This window comes from Plecotus auritus (assembly GCF_963455305.1).
Source record: "Plecotus auritus genome assembly, chromosome: 8".
In the NCBI taxonomy this organism is placed as follows: domain Eukaryota; kingdom Metazoa; phylum Chordata; class Mammalia; order Chiroptera; family Vespertilionidae; genus Plecotus; species Plecotus auritus.
In genome coordinates this window covers 21,238,036-21,258,651 of record NC_137782.1, presented here as the reverse complement: position 1 = coordinate 21,258,651, position 20,616 = coordinate 21,238,036, and the positions used below count along the sequence as shown (strand labels likewise).

General features: G+C 42.4%; 1 protein-coding gene across 4 annotated transcripts in view; it reads right to left on the bottom strand.

Moving 5' to 3' along the window:
• Window positions 1-20,616, bottom strand: part of RALGAPB (Ral GTPase activating protein non-catalytic subunit beta) — a 90,817-nt gene that overhangs the window by 25,717 nt on the left and 44,484 nt on the right. For all 4 annotated transcript variants that reach the window (XM_080685085.1, XM_080685086.1, XM_080685087.1 and 1 more), the window contains 5 exons: window positions 13,590-13,772; window positions 12,149-12,300; window positions 6,558-6,745; window positions 4,509-4,615; window positions 2,379-2,531 (listed from right to left, as the gene is read on the bottom strand). In XM_080685085.1, the coding sequence (XP_080541211.1) occupies window positions 2,379-2,531; window positions 4,509-4,615; window positions 6,558-6,745; window positions 12,149-12,300; window positions 13,590-13,772 (783 nt within the window). The remainder of the gene's footprint in view (window positions 1-2,378; window positions 2,532-4,508; window positions 4,616-6,557; window positions 6,746-12,148; window positions 12,301-13,589; window positions 13,773-20,616) is intronic.

The following is a 20,616-nucleotide window of genomic DNA, read 5'->3' as shown; positions in this document are numbered from 1 at the left end:
ACAATGTATGCAACCAAGCAAACATGTTTCAAGGTTAAAACAAATACCAAAGAAACTCCCCTATAGCCTCAAGAATTACTACTCCATCTTCACCCTATAAATGAAAGCATTGCCTCTGCTTCCCTTCAAGAAAAGGGGCAGAGTTGTCGCTCTCATCCCTCTTCCAGACCACTGTCTATCTTCATTTTGCAGTGACCCCTCCCCCAACATGTTCTGAAGTCTTTATCCATATGGATTACTCTACTAATTACTCTAAACTTCCCCTGACCCTTCTGATTCCCTTCCAATCAATTCTAATTTAAAATTCACCTTCTTTGGTGAGCAATGAACTTTTAACAACCTGGATTATACAGGGTGGGAAAGAAAATAGGTTTACAGTTGTTCATATGGAAAATAATACGATAATTAATAAATAATACAAGAGTAAACTGTTTTACATACAACTGTAAACCTACTCTGCATTTCTACAATCTGCTCAACCCTTATAACTTTTGGCTATCTATAAAGCACACTTTTGTATCTCAGGTGTGCTGAACTTTTAAGAGTTATAATTCTGAAATTCCCTTCTCCAATCATAAGCCCCCTTTCCTGCTACTACACCTTCACTTTTCATCACTAGGAGGTATTCAAACCATCCCCATATTTTCCCAGGCCATTAGCATCCTCTGGCTTCAAATACTTCCCAAACAATTCTAAACCCCCAAATATAATATGTTAATACCCTTTCTTAAGCATAGAAATGGCTGTTGTTCCTTATTTTTCCATATTCTCATCCCTATTAATCTCCACACCAAATTTTTTGCTTATGCCTCCAGATCCTAAGGACTTTTGAAGTTACTTACAGTAAGTAACTTCACTACAAACAATGCTACTTAACCTTACCTGGGCTGCCTGGCAATTTTAAGAGTCATCTTTGATTCTCCATTTCACTGCTAAGAACTAAGATTAAAGTTTACATAAACTCCTTAAATTTTCCTCCTTCCCACCTCTAAATGTCTCTGAACCTTTACCTACTCTCTCCTTTTCTCCTATCTTATCTGAAGTATCCCCTGTCTGGATGCAACCATATAGACTCTTGACCCTACTACCTCCAGGACCTTACTCTATTAATCATTTCCCTAGCCCATCTTACAGTGTTAGCAGACACAGACTTCCTCCACTGGTTCCTTCTTGTTGACCACTAAGCATGTTCATATTCTTCTTATCCTTGAATTTTTTTGAAAAAGAAAAGAAGCACTAGCCAGTTTGGCTCAGTAGATAGAGCGTCGGCCTTACAGACTGAAGGGTCCCGGGTTCAATTCCAATCAAGGGCACGTGCCTAGGTTGCAGACTCGATCCCCAGTGCGGGGAGTGCAGGAGGCAGCTGATGATGATCCTCCCTCATCATTGATGTTTCTCTCTCTCTCTCCCTTCCTCTCTGAAATCAATAAAAATATATTTGAAAAAAAGAAAAAGAAAAAATCTAGCCTTTCCTTTCCTTACTAGGCTTTATCCACTCTGTATCCCTCCCTCCCTTTACTGCTAACAGTATGAATTATATTCACTGCCTCTCATTAAACTTTCAGTCCACAGTTCCTTATACTCTCTCGCCAACTTTAATACTCCTTTGAACCTATTCTCAAAGGGCAGCTACAATTTCATGCCAAAATCCTGGGGCCTCTTCTTAGTGCTCCTTCTCCCTTATCTTCCTAGCACTTGATAAGGTAGGCAGCCTCCATTTCTGCCCTTCTCGTCTCTCATGCCCTGATACACCTCTATCCCCGACCTCTTAAAATTCTTCTCCTTTGAACTAAAATATCAATTACTTAATCCAATTACTTACTTGAATTAATCTAAAGCCATTTTTCCTGTCTTCCCAAACCTGTCTTCTTCCTAATGCCGAGATTTCTATAAATGGTACCAATATCTTCAATTATAACGCAACTAAAACTCAAGCTCAAAAATCTAAAGTTCTTTGGCTCTTTTCCTTCCCTCAAGACAGCTTGGACCTACCTCTACAATACATTCCAATATTTTAACTTCCACTACCAGTGAGGTAGTCCTTCCTTTCTCCTGCCTGGATTGTCATAATAGTTTCTGAATTGGTCTCCTTTCTCCAAATGTCTTCACCTAGAGTCTGATCATGTCACCACACGATTGAAACCACCATGGACCAGTCTATGCAGCCCAGTGACCTCTCTCTAAGAGACGCCAGTTCTGTTCAGTCAGCCACAATCTATACTTGTCTTACCATATAACCTCTTGGATGACAGAGATCTAAATCATCTTATGAATCACCTCTAGTATCACTAAAAAAAAGGCAGTGTCTTAAGCCTGGAAGTTGTTTAAGAATGTTTATAGTCATTCTCTTAACAATAGCTGACAATAATTTATCTTACTTCTTCAGTGACGATTTCATGCAAATCTGGAATGCTCAGATCTGCTTTCACAAAAGGAATCTTATCCACTTCTTCAGGAAATGGTCGATGTTTCACAGTATATTTAAATCCAACATTATTTTTAGGAACTGGACGAGGTTCAGGTACAAAAAGCTATTAAAATAAAACAAATAACATTATGTTTATTACATTTGGTGCCATTTATAATGACATGTATTTCCCTGGTCTCTTAGATGCCTATGTTTCTCTAGGATTACGTAACACAAGAACTCAGTAAGAATCTGCAATTACCTTTGATAAATAGCCTGTGTACTGGTGTACTCTGTTACATATTTGTAAGATTGTTCATCAAATTATTATAGATTTTGTGACTGATAAATGGGTTGTGGACCTCTACTGCCCAGGCCTGAATCTCCTATGTTCAGTTGGAAAGCCAACGGGTGAGGCATTTCAGAGCTTAAGGCTCAAACTTTCTTCTTCCCCAAGACTTCTCAAATCATTCCATAGAAAAAGTACAAGTTTAGGTCCACTGGGCAGCTCTACTTAGGGAGTTCAATTAGAATCTTAGTATGGCTTAACTGAAAGAGCATGGGTACCAAATCTACGTCTTCATGGTTTTAAATCCCTACTTTTAATATATACAAGCTGTGAGACTTCTGTTTTTATATCTAAAAAAGATGTTGTAAAGATTAAATAAAAATGTATATGGCACATATTAAACCATCAACAAATTTTAGTTCCTTTCCTCATCTCCTTCCTTCTCAGTCTTCAATGCTTAAGCACTACTGACAGAATGTGAGCCGCATGATGCTGCATGTGCTCCTCCCAGAGAGATAAACACATCTCACCCAACAAAGACATATAAGATATTAAATGGTTTTAAGACACATACTCTAATTGCCCTTAAATGCTGGTGGAATTTTATTAAAGTCATGTTTTAAAGAATTTTTAGTAACATTAAGTAAAAAATTACTATGTGCGGTATAAAAAAATGACTCAAATTCTATTTAAGTGTTATTGTGTACAGAAAGGAAAAAAAGACTGGAAGGAAATCCACTAAAATATTAACAGTGGCTATATACTTCTAAAGAGGACACAGGTTATTTAAAATTTCTTTAATATCTGAACTTTCCAATTTTCTCCCATGAGCAAATTTTATTCACAAAATTACACGTTATAAAGAAAATAAACTGCACCCTATCTGGTTTGGTCAGTGGACAGAGCGGACTGAAGAGTCCCAGGTTCGATTCCGGTCAAGGGCAGATGCCTGGGCTGTGGGCTCGATCCCCAGTAGTGGGTGTGCAGGAGGCAGCCGATCAATGATTCTCTCTCATCATTGATGTTTCTCTCTCTCCCTTTCTGAAACCAATAAAAATATATTTCTTAAAAAAAGAAAAGAAACTGTGCCACCTGAAAATAAGGTTTCATTCAATTATACAGCATATTAAGAAAATTATAGAGCACATTACTAATGATATAGAAATAAATCATTTGAAACAAGTCCTGTTACCAAGGAGATCAAAGGTCTAGCCCAGTGGTCGGCAAACTCATTAGTCAACAGAGCCAAATATCAACAGTACAACGATTGAAATTTCTTTTGAGAGCCAAATTTTTTAAACTTAAACTTCCTCTAATGCCACTTCTTCAAAATAGACTCGCCCAGGCCATGGTATTTTGTGGAAGAGCCACACTCAAGGGGCCAAAGAGCCGCATGTGGCTCGTGAGCCACGGTTTGCCGACCACTGGTCTAGCCAAACTCTTTTCATATATGGCATGCACCTGAGTTTTATTATATTTATTTAACATTGCCCGGGGGAAAATAAGGACAATTGTTCAGAACAGTAGTTCTTAATTATAAGTGGATACCAGAATCACCTGGAAAGCTTTTCAAAAATACATCTGCCTTGAAGATGTCTTTAAAGAGCAATTAGTGAATCTAAAAGTCTAGGCTCCTAAGATCATTCAGATGTAAAGCCCCTGACAAAGACCCTGGTTAGAGTAAAAATTATTTATTTTTTTCTGTGGCTTTTGTGGGAACTTTTTAACCTTTAAATCATAGTGTGCATACATGCACACGTACATATCCACACACTCACTCTTAGTCACTTCCCTGTAACTTCTAATGGATACCTTCTGATTTGCTTTTGCTCCTCTGGGTAAAAGGCAAAGCTGTTGTGCCCACGCAAGTCTTCCAGACATTCCCCGAACCAGCACAGTGACAGAGGGAAAAAAATCATCTAGAATAAAATGATGTAAAAGGTTTTATTTCAGATAATCATTTAAAATACACCTGTTATCAAATGCAGAGCTTCTAATAAAGCCCAACAGAGTGTTTCCCAAACTTTCATCCTTTGTGTACCACCTCTGTGGTTTCTCATATCCATGTAGTCTTATTTTATATGAACCACTTTCTTTCCTTTTTTTAAAAAACTTAAATTTATTTTAAAAGGAAATTGTACACCTCTACTTTAAATAAAAAACCATAATGTTGGTGTGCTAATTAAAATACTAACTTCATCTCACATACCTCCAATGGTACACATACACATTTTTGGGAAACACTGTCCTGGCCAATATTTTTAACTTCCAATGTTGGGAATAACCCAAATGCAGGAAGACAGACTAGACTGGTTGTTGCAGTGCTGCTACGTTCACCCATGTCTTTGTGTACCACTGTCCACCGAAGGCAGGCACTGTTCCATCCCACCGCAAGTTCAGGGGCAGGAAAAGGTAGGTAAAGAACTCAGGATGGACTTCCTGAGTAACCCAGATCCTTCTTATCCCTTTCACACTTTTGGAATGGGCAATTATTAAAAGCCTCATCTATTCCATATTAAAATCTCTGTATCTTACCACAACACGATGGAAACCTATGATGATATTCATTTACCCCTGAACTTCAGGGAAATGTGTAATTTTTCATTTTTATGGATTTATGAGATCCTACTTATATATTCTCTCAAGAATTTGCATGGGACTCTAAGACCTGTTCGCCTTTGCGAAGGTAGGAAGGCAAATCTTTAAGTGAGAAAACCCTATCACTGAGGGGCAATGATAACAAAGGGATGGTAGGAGGTTCAGAAAATTTGGATTCTAGTTCTAGTCATACTTCTCAAGTGGACAAGCCTGTTTCTTCACCTGTAAATAAGGGAACTGTACACTAGGTGATTCCCTGGGTCCCTGTATGGCCACAGATTCTGTAACCTTCACTTTCCTTTACCTTTCCAGCAATAAGAGTCTCTCTGAGAACATGCTTCCTTTATATACTGGCTTTACATACATCAGGAAAAAAAATGTCTTTTCAGTAGTCTTGTTTACAGTGGTAATCACATACTTTGAGATGGTTTATATTTAGGGGAGGAAAACAGGAAACAGTGAATATTGTGTCCATAGAAAATCACTGAAGCGTTTCCAGAAGGGCACTGCCATGGTCAGATCTGTATCTGAGGATGAATACAATGGTAGCAGCAAGAAGGATGGAGATAAGGGTAACAAATTTTGGAAATGGAAGGAGAGAGTATCAGACCAGATAGGAAACCACAGCAATAATCTAGATAAGAAATAATAAGGCCCTGCATTTGAATATACTGGGAGAGCAGTTTAATATAGAATAGATGGGGCCTTTAATAATTGCCCAACTCCGGAAGAGAAAAGAAAAGAGCCACTGGGGAGGTGGAAACTTAGAAATCAATTATATAAGGGAATAACAGAAAAAAACAGGCAAGACTAAGATGACTCCTCAAATTTCCACCTCTTAAGGTGATACCACTGACTGAAATAGAACACTGTGGAGTGGGGCAGGATCCAAAGTTCAAGAGGAAAGGAAAAGTAATAATGATTTTTAAACACAGTAAAAAAACAACAACAGAAAATGGCCCACTAAAATAAACATTTTATAAAACTATAAAGCTCTTCTCTGATATTTCAGACACACATTAAGGGCCTCTAAAAGAGGCCCTTAACATTCACAGAATATTCAGTTTTCTATCACTCAAGCAGCATATCCCATTTTCTGACCTTCCATTTTTCACTCACTATTATCCCACAGCTAGACATCTTCTTGACAAATGCACAATTGCTTAGAATTTGCAGTCTTTCCTTCCCTGAAGGAAATAGCTTGCTCGTACTGGTGGACATGATGATACAGCAGTGGAGAAAGCCCAAAGTGCTGAAACTTACTCTGTTCATTTCCAAGAGGCTGCTCCAGCATTGCCAGGATGACACTGTTATCCAAGACAAAGTAACGGAAGCTGTGCTTGTTTATGGTTGGCAGCCTGGAGTATTTAATCAAAGTGGTCTCATTCACCAGACTACAAGGAGAGGCAGGACCACTGGGTGAAGGAAATGCGCCAAGTAATTGCATAATACTATGGAGAATACAAAAGATAACAGTTAATTCCCAAAGCAAAATCTTAAGTTTACCTCATGTATCAATGTGTCCTTCTGCACTTTTGATTTTAATTGACCCGGCCAGGCCATGCTTCCACTTCACAGGTCAGATTTACTCCTTGTGGTGGATGCCTTGATGTGCTGTCCAGATTGCCCCCTCCACTGAAAGATTCACTCCCCTAGTTGCAGGAAGATGGTGGCCACAACTTTGAGCTGATCCCTTTCCAAGAGGTGCCCTTGGCCAACAAGAACCACCTCACCTAAGATCACAGCTACCTCCTGGGACAGTCCATACCCATTGAATGGCTGATGAAGGGGTATAAAGTTTCAGTCCTCTTGCCCCAACCTCAGAGAACTCTGAAGGGCCAACTCAGTTCCAGATCTCTTTGTGGTAACTGCATCACAGTTTAGTTCTTCCCTATGAGGGAGTGAAGGAATATTGCTTCCTTCACTCCCTCATAGGGGTTGATCCTGAGAGCACTTTCCAATAAACTTTTTTAAAAGTAAATTTCTCTCTCCGAGTTTGCTACCTAGGGAACCTAATCACAACCACACTTCCAAAGCATCTAAAGATAAAGATACATTAAAAATTTTGTGTGTTCAGGCTTTCAAAATTATGCTAGCTAAAGCATTCTAGAGCTAGAAAAGGATAAACCAAGTCCCCTCAAATTTTCAGATGAGGAAACTCAGGCTCAGAAGAGATAAGTGATCATTAAAAGACCAGAGTAGATATTATCCTTTTTCCAGGTAAGCAACTTGATGCATTAATAGTTACACTTTGCAAAACTGCTATAATTATCAAATGAGAATATATAAAAGAACTGATTTGGACATTGGAATTCAAATGATCAAGCCTTAACATTCAGAAATGTTTATATTCATAAGAGATTTTTGCATACATTCAACAAATAACATACATACCACTCACTATGTGCCAGGCACTGATCTAAACACTTCACACATATTATTTTATTTAGTTACCATAGCAACCCTATGAGATAGATAGCACTATTATTCCCATTTTATAATAAAGAAATTGAAGCACAGAGAGAACGTATCTTGATATGAAAACATAAGATTTTATCTTGTGGTCCTAATATTATTACCTGACCTTTCATATGCAACTCATTTAGAAAGGTAATACTCCCCAGCACCACTTTTATCATCTCAATCCTCAGCTTGAGTGGCAGCTCCCTTTCTCTTTAATTCTAATGCTTGAACTCAAACATTTCTGATAATGAAAGGCAACATTGCTCATATATATTTTTCCTTCTATTTTTTCTCTTCCTTAGAGAAAGACTAAGAATTTCAAGGACCAGGAAAATTTCATGATGGATCAAGCCTAAGGATTTGTGGATAATAGGTAACATACCAGTAATGGGAACATGTGGCTTTGGTTTTCTAAAACGGGACAAAGATGGCTGTCACAAAGCATATGAATCGTGTGAACTTGCTTGTGTTCTATGCAAGGTTCTAAGACATTATCAAATAGGTTGCTCACCAGGGAATAGGTCACTAAGATCAAATCTCACCAGCCTAACCACATTTTCTCTTCTTGATGGTGACTAAACTGGAAAGGCAGAGAAGTATCTTGAAATCAAAACATGCGAGTATTTGAGTGTACCATGATAAACCTACAGATAAGATTTTAAAATAACTGTGAACCTGAAGGAAAATTTCCTATGATGTGCTTTGTGAGTTTACCTTCCTTCAATATTTTTATCAGTGTCTTTGATTAGGACATACAAGGTAGGCTCATTAAATCTGTAGTTGACCAAAAGTTGAGCTGCAGAATTAATATATCAAAGCTGGGATCCAAAAGAATCTTAAAGGACTAAACTAACTAACTAAATAAATAAATAAACAAATAAAGCAAACCTTACAGGGAAAAAATTTCAGGTTTAAATATAAAATTCTGTACATTACATCCAAATGCCCTCAAACAGATGAAAGACTCTAAAGATTTTGCAGAATTAATGCAAATCAATAGGTTACCAAAAATCCAATGTAGTCTCTAAGTACATTTAAATGAAAATATAATATTTTACAGAGTCTAAAATATCAGTTCACATCTAGCATATTATACTCAGCAAATGACCTTTAAGAAGTGCATAGTCAAACCTACGCCATTAAGAGGAGAATGACCAGGATGAAAAAGGTACTTGGTTCCCCTGTCATATAAAAAATAGTTGAAAGTACTGGCAGAAATGAATCAGAGAACGAACATTGTCTTTCAGACATACTGCTTAGAAAAAAACTTTGAATCAGAACCAATGAGTAGGAGTTAAAGTGGGAGAGATTTCAGTTCAATGTAAACATCAGGTTTTTAACAATTAAAATGAAATGGGTAAACTTGGGGGTCAGATATCTCAGAATCAGAAGCTAAATAACAAGTCTGTCTTAAAGTGACTTAAGCAGAGGGGCTGCTGAAATGACTCCTAAGAACCCTAATTCTAGATTTATATTAGTACACCAAGGGGGAAAAAGACAAGCAGGCAATCTATAATTGTCTACTGTGTGCTCAGCACTGTGCACGGTGTGAAGAACAAACTTGGCCTCTACCCACATTGAGAAGAACACTGGCATGTATCAAACATAACCAGGTATGAAATTCCATGCTCTACAGTAGGGTCAGACTGAATGAGCATCCAGGTACAGAAAAGAGTCATCATGCAGAGGCAGAACCACCAAAGAAGGTCCCATGGAGGTAGCTAGATTTGAGGTGAGCACTGAACAATGAAAGATGTGGCCTAGAGAAGAGAGAAGTCCTGAAAACCAGGGGTCGTATATAGACAGGTATGAGTATGCCCTGTTCACGGCCATTAGTGGCTTTCATGGCAAAACGGATGTGCTGGGAAAGATCAGACAGTTCAAGTGGGGAAGAATAAGGAGATCCTTGAAAACCAGACCACAGCATTCACAGAATATTCAGTTTTCTATCACTCAAGCAGCAGAATAAGAAGTTCAGCAATAGAATGCAAAATGAACTAGAAAGGAAAGCGATTGAAAACAGGAAAATCAGGCAAGAAGAAAGGGTCTCGACCAAGATGCTATTGGAGGAAACACTTTTGAAAGTAACGTTTATTAGACTCAGTCACTAGCTTCATATGGGGGAATGACATATAAATAAGAAAAAAAGCCAAAGTTCTGTGTGCATAACTGGAAAACAGCAGTGATATGGACATAAAGCTATAATTGTAAAGCAACACAGAAATTTGGTTTTGGACATATTTCATGATGATAGTACTATTCAAGGCACCCTTCAAGATTGGAAACTAGAGATACTGTTGGAAAAGTTGCCAGTAGAACAAAACTAGATTTGGGAGTGGCATCCCAGGGCTCTCCTCTTTTATAATGCTTTTAAATCTATTTCTATTGGTACATCAAGGGGAAAAACCCATCCAGGCAATCTCAACTGTGGTCTTCTCTTGGAATGTATATTATTTCTAGTACTCATACATATTTTTCTGATTTTCTAGCTATTAGCCAAACCTTCACAAAGTCACTGAGAGCCAGCATTAGCATAGTAACAGGACTAAAGCCAGCACACTTATAAAACTACTGAATGATCTAAGCCCATGAGAAACAGAAATAAATCCAACTTTATTGTATGTATCCTAAGTTACCAACACACCACTGAACTCAAAAGATTCTGAGATCTTGGTAAGGGCTGATTTATGTGCCTATCTTCAAGCACTCTTATCTACCACATTAGTGACCCAGTGCACGAAATTCGTGCACATTAAAAGGGGATTAATTAGAGGAAATAATTTAATATTGCTATTTGCCCTTTCTCTATAATAGAAGTGTCAGAGATGAAAGAAAATTAGTAAAATGTATATGAAAACCTTCCTCCTATCAGAGTCTGGGGCTCACCACGGGACCCAGAGTCAAGTCCCCACCCACACACATGCACCTTGAAATCACGTGAGACCCAGACCCGGCTGCCTCCCCCGCCTCATTGGGCTAGATCCAGACCTGGCCAGTCCTACCCTTGTCAAGCCCTGCCAGGCAGGGGGCGTAGCCTCAGGTCCCCTGGCCCCGGGGCCAGGATGGGGGGCGTGGCTTGAGGTCCCCCAGCCCAGACCGGGGTGGGGGGCATGCCTTCAGGTCCTCCATCAAGCCCCGCCAGGTGGGGGACACTGCCTCAGGTCCCTTGGCCCAGCACCGGGAGGGGGGCACAGCCTCAGGTCCCCTATCAAGCCCCACGGGGGCAGGGGAGGGCATAGCCTCAGGTCCCTGCTGATTGCTCCTTAAGGCTCCTTAAGGGAACTTGGTCTGGATGCAGCCATCTTTGTGACAAAGTGATGGTCAATTAGCATATTCCCTCTTTATTAGATAGGATTACTAAGCCCAAGATGAGCCGACCCAGACTGACTTGACATTGTTCCTTCCTGCTTTTCTATTTGTCTGGGTCTTCATCTACATTTATCCTGTGGTAAGCACCATCTTTCCATCTGTACTGATTCAACCTAATTTTCTCCATTTACCTCTTCCTCACAGTTCATAAGTGTGCCTAAACTGCCTTCTTTACATACTTCTACTTTCATCACTTATCAGCCAAACACAAACTCTCTCAGCTCTTTCTGCTACTTTTTACTAACCTATCTCCATTCCTTCACTACTAAAATATTGAACAGGAATCTTCTCTTGCTGACATACCCAACCTGGAGTCTGGCTTATAGCTCAAACGTTACTCATCCTCTAAAAGTTAGGTCCAATGTCATTTTCCCCAGGAATCTTATTTCGATTTGCCCTTATCTGGAAGTATTCATTTCCTCCTTCCAGCTTCCCAGCATTTTATTTGTACTTCCTTCTCTTTGAGCACTTATTGTCCATGTAATAATAGTACAGCTGCTTGTGTTTTTATCTTTCCTTCCCTAGTGGGAAAGAAGCTCTTTGAGGGTGGTAAATCTGATTTTTCATTGTGATCCTATTACCAGTTCCTAAAACTTGGATAAATGAACCTTTAATATATAATATAAATGGTGTAGCAGAGAATACAGACCACTGAGCTAGAAAGCAAGAGACCTGACAGTGTGACTCAGACAGATCCTGTCTCTGGATGCAGCCATCAAGTCAGGACGTGGAATTAGGCTCTCCAAGATCCTTTCCAACTGTAACATGGTATGACCTGAATTAATGTCAATCAACATAGAAAAAAAAAAGAACCTAAACTCTCAGACCCAAGTTCCTGGTTTCTTTCCGTCCAAAAAAAAAAAAAAAAAAAAGGCTTTTATTTCCTAGTTTATTTCTGTAGAAAAAGTATCCTAAAGGGGTTGCACCACTTAATGCTAAAAAACTGGGGAGGAGAAAAAACTAGGATTACAGCTAACTCCAATAAATTTCTAGGCATATTCCCTATGCAGTCACTTTCATACCATGTTAGGGTGGCTTCAGCAGCATCCTTTACCCTCATAGAAGCAGGGTTTGGCTCCTTATCTCCTTTGTACTTGACCTCTTGCTCACTGCTCTTGGACTTACTTCCCGAAATACCCAGTTCCACAATCTCCAGTACTTCCTTAAGACAGTCCTAGAAGCAGGAAATGCAAATCAGTTTTTATAATACACCTATCTTATAAGACAAGGAAACACATCAAATGTTAATGGTGACTGTATTCTGGTAGTGGGGCTCTAGTTTCTTTCTCATTTTCTTTAATAGGTATATATAAATTTCATAATAATAAACTCCCCCCAATTTTTTTAAAGAAATAAATTTGAGTGTTCAGAGAGTTAGATAGTAAGTAATAATAAATTCAATTCAATTTTATTAGTCAGATTATAAATCATGAAAGCCCAAATGAAAGAAATGTAACTAATAAAAATTACCTCAGACTATAAATCATGAAAGCCCAAATGAAAGAAATGTAACTAATCTATTAAACCTGGATGGTTTAAAACATGCTAGGTTATCCAAAGGGAAGTTCATCAATTATTGACAGTTTTAAGCAATTTCTGGTATCATAACTTTAGAAGCCTAAATGAAAATGACTAAGATTTAATAAACAGAATTATTTTTAAACTGTATAAGGCTCTAAATAAATATCCACTATGCTTGATATCTCTTATTTTCACTGTGAATTAACTCTAACTGCCTGCCTCCCCACAAGAAAAGTATTATATAGAATAATGTGCCCCCACAAAAGCAGGGAAACATGTGTGAAATGAAATTTTTAGATACAAGCAACCTTTACAGACCAATCTTGCTTTAGGTTGGCAGCCTGGCTATCAATTGCCTTTCTTGGTTTGGTAATGGGTTACCAAAGTGCCTTCTGGCCATTTCAAAGCTATCACCCTTTTAAGAAAGAACATTCCCACCCTAGCCAGTTTGGCTCAGTGGATAGAGCATTGGCCCAATGACTAAGGGTCTCAGGTTCAATTCTGGTCAAGGGCAGATACCTCAATTGCAGGCTTGATCCCTGACCCTGATCAGGGCATTGTGTGGGAGACAACCTATCGATGTGTCTCTCTCACATTGATGTTTCTGTCTCTCTGTCTCTCCCCCTCCCTTCCAATCTCTCCAAAAATCAATGGAAAAATATCCTCAGGTGAGTATTAACAAAAAAAGAAAGAAGAACTCAAATAAATGAGTCAAGTCCTCATCTTTTAATAGAACTTCTCTATGGGTTCATTTGCAACCAAATATAAGTATGACAGTTTTTGAATTGTGCTCAAAAGGATAAGTGTTCTACTGAAATATAACAAGTACATTCAGTTTAAAGTACGCAATATAGTACTTACATTTATATAATCTCTTTTAAAAGGTATTTTCCCAACATACATTTTATTTCTATTTACTGTTTTAAGATGTAGCAAACTAACCTTTTCATCAAGCATATCAGGATGCTCTGTCAGCCAGACACAGAGACACTGAAAAGCTGCCACTATCATGGAGTGCAGGTCCCGGGAGTGATGAGGAGCTGGCCGACTACACTGGTACACAATGTAGCTGCACACAGAACTGATGGCTCGCTTCCGGTCTCCGGAATCAACCATCACCTTCACCTGAGCATATTCATATGGGGAACACAGTTAGCCAGAAACCATTATACCAATTTTAAAGCATCTGCACTGAGGCCTGGCCTTTCTGAGAATCTAACACACCATAGGAAACCTTGCTTCTAAAACTTTATTTATATAGGAAATCAGGCCATTTCAGAGGTATTATAATCCTACCTAATAAAAGAGTAATATGCAAATTAAGCATCACTCCGCTACACCCACAAGCCACGCCCACCAGCCAATCAGGAGCGAGTATGCAAATTAACCCAACTAAGATGGCTGCAGCCATGGAGCGAGCAGGAGGCTTGGGTTTCCCCGGCAATGGAGGAAGCCAAGCTTTCTGTACACCCTGGCTGGCCCAGGCCTCCACTCAAGGCTACAAAGTTTCAATTATACAAGATAAATAAATCCCAACAAAAATGGCGGCAGCCACGGAGCTAGAGAGAGCAGGAGGCTTGAGTTGCCCCCGGCGATGGAGGAAGCCAAGCTCCCACAGCCCTGGCCTGCCTCAGCCTCCGCTTAAGGCTACAAAGTTTCAATTATAGAAGATAAATAAATCCCAACAAAAATGGCTGCAGCCACGGAGCAAGCAGGAGGCTTGGCTCCGCCCAAGGCTACCAAGTTTCAATTATAGAAGATAAATAAATCCCAGATACCAGGGCCTTCGCTTGGGTCGCCCGGGGGCGTGGCCGGCCTGCAAACCATCACAGGCCCCTCGCCCAGGCCACCCCATGCCCCAAGGGAACCTCCACCCTGATCTGGGACACCCTTCAGGGCAAACCAGCCAGCCCCCACCCATGCACCAGGCCTCTATCCTATCTAATAAAAGAGTAATATGCAAATTGACCATCACTCCAACACACAAGATGGCTGCCCCTATGTGGTCAAAGATGGCTGCCCCCATGTGGACACAAGATGGCCAGCAGGGGAGGGCAGTTGGGAGGGACCAGGCCTGCAAGGGAGGGCAGTTGTGGGCGATCAGGCCAGCAGGGGAGGGCAGTTGGGAGGGACCAGGCCTGCAGAGGAGAGGAGGGAAGTTGGAGTGACCGGGACTGCAGGGAAGGGCAGCTGGGGGGGACCCAGGCCTGCATGGGAGAGCAGTTGGGGGGTGGGGGACCAGGCCTGCAGGTGAGGGCAGTTGGGGGGGACCAGGCCTGCAGGGGAGGGCAGTTAGGAATGATCAGCCTGCAGGGGAGGGCAGTTAGGGGAAAACAGGCTGGCAGGGGAGCAGTTAGGCATCAATCAGGCTGTCAGGGGAGTGGTTAGGGGGTGATCAGGCTGGCAGGCAGAAGTGGTTAGGGGCAATCAGGAAGGCAGGCAGGAGAGCAGTTGGGAGCCAGCAGTCCTGGATTGTGAGAGGGATGTCCCTTGAGGGGTCCCATATTGGAGAGGGTGCAGGCTGGGCTGAGGAACACCCCCCGCCGTGCATGAATTTCATGCACCGGGCCTCTAGTACTATATATAAAAACAGAGGGCATTTTTCAAATATTAAAATAGTACTTCATTTTAATATACTTTTTCATGCCCTAAAACCTAAACTCTTAGGATGCATCTACTCACCATTGCCAGAGATCAAAAGAATAGCTGGCAATAGAACATTTACACATTTTTTGAGCCCCCTAACCCAATCCCACAATGATGTTCTAGGGGCTACAAAGTTCTGTGCAGCTGCCCAGAGGTATCAATATACAGTAAACTAGACATATTTAAAGTGTACACTTTGATAAATTTTGGCATAAGTATATACCTGTGAACTATCACCACAATCAAGATAGTGGATATATCCATCATCCCCAAAATCTCATGTAGTTTGTAATCCTTCCTCCAACTCCCTTTATCCTCCTCCCTAGATTACTGCTGATCTGCTGTCACTATAGGTTAACTAGCATAATTATTTTAAGACTTATCCACAATTTTGGGTGTGTGTATGAAATGTTCATTCCTTTTTATTTCTGAGTAGTATTCCACTGTACAGCTATAGCACAATTTATCCAGTCACCCACTGACTGACATTTGGGTTGTTTCTGGATTCTGGGTATCTATAATAATAAAAGCATAATATGCTAATTAGACCAGATGTCCTTCCGGATGGCCTTCTGGACAAAGCCAAGGCTGTGAGGGAAGCCCAGGTCCTGGGTGCCTGCTGGCGGCCAGAGGGAAGCCCAGGTCCCAGGTGCCAGAGGGAAGCCGGTGCCGGCAGTCGCAGGAAGGAAGGTCTACTCTTGCATGAATTTTGCGCATGGGCCTCTAGTCCTATATAAAAGGCCAATATGCAAATCAACCAAACGGCAGAATGACCAGTCGCTATGACGTGCACTGACCACCAGGGGGCAGACGCTCAACACAGAAGCTGCCCCCTGGTGGTCAGTGTGCTCCCACAAGGGGAGCGCCACCCAGCCAGAAGCCCTGAGTCAGGCTCACAGCCTGGCAAGCGCATCAGCAGTGACAGGAGCCTCTTCCATCACTGAGGCAGCACTAAGGAGCAGCGAGCCTGGCTTCTGGCTGGCGAGCTCAGCGGTGATGGCGGGAGCCTCTCCCGCCTCTGCTGCAGGCAGGCGGTAAGGAGCGAGGGGTCCTGGACTGCGAGAGCCCCAGACTGCAAGAGCGATGTCTGACTGCCAGCTTACGCCCGAACCCCAGAGATTGGGCCTAAGCTGCCAGGTGGACATCACCCCCTTGGGGGGCGCAGGCCGAGCTGAGGGGCCCTCCCCACCCCCGCACCGAGTGCACGAATCTCATGCACCAGGCCTCTAGATACAAATAAAGTTGCTATGAACATTCATGTATAAGTCTTTGTATGGATATATGCTCCTAGTAGTGGAGTGATTGGGTCATATAATATGTTTAACTTTTTAAGGAACTAACAAGCTGTTTTCTAAAATGGCTGTCCCATTTAATATTCCCTTCAACAGTATTGGGAATTCCCGTTCCTTCACATCCTCACCTACATTTGGTATGGTCAGTCTTTTCAATTTTAGCCATCCTAATAGGTATGAAGTGGTAACTCATAGTGTTTTAATTGCATTTTCCTAATAGCTAGTGATATCAAGCATCTTTTCATGTGCTTATTTGCCATATGTATATTTTCTTTGGTAAAGTGTCTGCTCAAATCTTTTCTCCATTTTTTAATTGGGTTGTTTGTTGTATTAATGAGGGGTTTTGTTGTTGTTATTGTTTTGTCTTTTTAAAAGATGTTATTAAAGGTCTTTTCAAAGCAACAACCAGATATCCAGATCCAGCTGCTAAGAAGAACCTGTTGTGCAGCAGGAACTGGCTAGAGCAGCCGTGGGCAAACTACGGCCCGCGGGCCGGATCCGGCCCGTTCGGCTGTTCTATCCGGCCCGCGGAGCCGAAAGAGCGGAGGGTTCTCTTGCTCTCCCCTCCGCTCCTTTACTTTGAATTTATATTAGTTCACACAAACACTCCATCCATGCTTTTGTTCCGGCCCTCCGGTCCAGTTTAAGAACCCATGTGGCCCTCGAGTCAAAAAGTTTGCCCACCCCTGGAGAGCATGGCAGTAGCTCTGGCTTTCTAACCTTATGTCCTGAGATAGAGATAGTGGATAGTATCTCATCTTTAGGGTCTACAATGTTCATGTGGTTAGACAGGGATTTAGGGCCAATCTTATCGCTTGGGTCCCAGGACAGCATGATCTTCACTTTGATGCCCAGCACACCTATCTGAGCACACATGGCACATGGTGGTACTGATATAGCTTACAGGGTCCCCACTGTAGATCATCAGAACATCCACAAACTTCATGGATCCAGCCCCATCTTTGGAGTTTCCCTGACTCCAGGACCTTGTGGCCCTTGGCCTCACTCTCCATGATGAACTACAGTACCCCACAGCAGGCTCTTGACACAGGAACCCCTCCTGGAAGTTTGTAATGCAGAGACTCTGTGCAATGGCACACAGACCTCTTATGGCTATCTTAACTTCATAAAACTCTAAAACTCAGGGAAATTAAACTTCTAAACTACATCGGTCAATTCCTGGACCCACTGGTCCTTCTCACAAAGAACATTCTGAATCCCAGAGGCCAAGGTAATGATTGCTATGCTGGTTGATACAAGTCAGATCTCAATTCCAGGGTAGTATCTTCAGCAAGCCTCTAAGTGAGAACTCATTCAGTTTATCTCTGAAAATGTCATCAACAACAAACTTTCTCTTGTTGGAAATTTGCACCACTATATTGCTATCGTTCACCACCAAAAGCAAAGGCTATTATTGAGTTTTGAGAGTTCATTATTAATCTGGATATAAGTCCTTCATTGGATATATTTTGTAAAGATTTCCTCCCAGTCTGTGTCATCTCATTCTCCTAAGAGTATTTTTTGAAGAACAGTAGTTCATAACTTTGGTGAAGTCCAATTTAATAGTTCGCTTTTCTATGTTGCAATACGTAAGAAATCTTTGTATAACCTAAATCTTCATTAAATAACAAAGATTTTCTCCCCTTCTAGCAGTTTTATAGTTTAGTTCCATGGTCAGCAAACTGTGGCTCGCAAGCCACATGCAGCTCTTTGGCCCCTTGAGTGTGGCTCTTCCACAAAATACCATGGCCTGGGTGAGTCTATTTTGAAAAAGTGGCGTTAGAAGTTTAAGTTTAAAAAATTTGGCTCTCAAAAGAAATTTCAATCGTTGTACTGTTGATATTTGGCTCTGTTGACTAATGAGTTTGCCAACCACTGGTTTAGGTTTTCTATTTAGGGCTACAATCCATTTTGAGTTAATTTTTGTACACTGTGCAAGGTATGAACCAAAGTTCTTTTTTTATATATGAACTAGAGGCCCGGTGCACAGATTCAGCCTAGCCTGCGCCCTCTCACAATCCGGGACCCCTCTGGGGAAGTCGGAGAGCCAGTTTCAGCCTGATGCCCGCAGGCCAGGCCAAGGGACCCCACCGGTACATGAAACTGTGCACTGGGCCTCTAGTAAGCATGTAAGATCTTTGGTTAAACTCTTCCCGCCCTCCCCTCTCCCTCCTCCCCTCTGAGATTCATCAGTCTGTTACATGTTTCCATGCCTGTGCATTGAGTATCTGCCCCCTGGTGGTCATTGTGCATCATAGCTACCGGATGGTCAGCGGTCGATTAGGCTTTTATATATATATAGACTAGTGGCCTAGGGCACAAAATTCATGCACGGGGGGGGGGTTCCCTCAGCCCAGCCTGCACCCTCTCCAATCAAGAACCCCTTGGGGGATGTCCGACTGCCAGTTTAGGCCCGATCCAGTTGGACATCCCTCTCACAATCTGGGACCACTGGCTCCTAACCGCTCACCTGCCTGATCGCCCCTAACTGCCTCTGCCTACTGCCTGATAGCCCCTAACCTCTCTGCCTGCCTGCCTGATAGCCCCTAACCTCTCTGCCTGCCTGCCTGATCACCCCTAACTGCTCTCCCCTACCGGCCTGATTTCGCCCCCAACTGCCTCTGCCTACCTGATCACCTCTAACTGGGGGATGTCCGACTGCCAGTTTAGGCCTGATCCAGTTGGACATCCCTCTCACAATCTGGGACCGCTGGCTCCTAACCGCTCACCTGCCTGATCGCCCCTAACTGCCCTGCCTGACTGCCTGATAGCCCCTAACCTCTGCCGGCCTAACCTCACCCCCAACTGCCCTCCCCTGCCAGCCTAATCTCACCCCCAACTGCCCTCCCCTGCCGGCCTGATCTCGCCCCCAACTGCCCTCCCCTGCCGGCCTGATCTCGCCCCCAACTGCCCTCCCCTGCCGGCCTGGTTGCCCCCAACTGCCTTCCCCTGCCGGCCTGATCTTGCCCCCAATGGCCCTCCCCTGACGGCCTGATCTCGCCCCCAATGGCCCTCCCCTGCTGGTCTGATCTCGCCCCCAACTGCGCTCTCTGCCTCGGGCCCCACCACCATGGCTTTGTCCAGAAGATGGCTGGTTGACCGGTCTAATTAGCATATTACCCTTTTATTAGTATAGATAGATTATATTGGATATGATTGCTTATATGGGGGGAAAACCTTTTTCAGCAGGAGGAGATGCTCTTGGCAGACAAAAATACATAATCCCTATATCTGGACTGATAGCCAGCCATATGCACTAAACTGCCAAACTGGTTATTAAAAAATTGAACCGCTTTCTTACACCTTACACCAAACAGCTGTTGCCCTTAAAACCCCTCCTCAGGCCCCACCTTAGGTTCTGCCTTCGCAGTTCACCCAGATTACGTTGATTGGTCGGTTCCTATGCCAGTCAGCATCAAAAGCTCCGCCTCCTAGGCAGCCATTGGCTCCTCAAAGTTCATCCAGATTTGGTTCTGATTGGTCTGTTTCTATGCCAGTCAGCGTCTCCGGGCCTATCACTGGGCCTGATTAGAGAGGTGGGGCTGATCAGCAGCCCCCTCGGAGGCCCGGAGAGAAACAGAGGCACAGCTGTTGGCGAAGCCCAGAGAGAAAGAGAGGCAATGGCTGATCAACAGCTGCCATGGAGGCTGAAGATCAGACCCTGCCTCTCTCTCCCTGGGCCCCTCTCCGGGCCTGATCCACAGCCTTCTCAGCAGTCAGTGCTGGGTCGCCGCACCTGCAGCAGTGGCAGTCGGTGCTGGGTCACCACGGCAACCCAGCACTGACTGCAGGACTGACTTCCGGTCGGTCGAGCCTTTGGTCGTTTTGGATGTTACAGACCCTGGGTTTTTATATATTAGGATATCTGATTGTTCCAACACCATTTGTTGAAAAACTCTCCTTTCTCCTGCACCTTTATCAAAAATCAGATGTTCATGTATATGTGCTTCTATTTCTGGACTCCCTATAGTATTCCAGTGATCAATTTGTCCAACCCTATTCCAATACCAGACTTCTGAATACTACAGCTT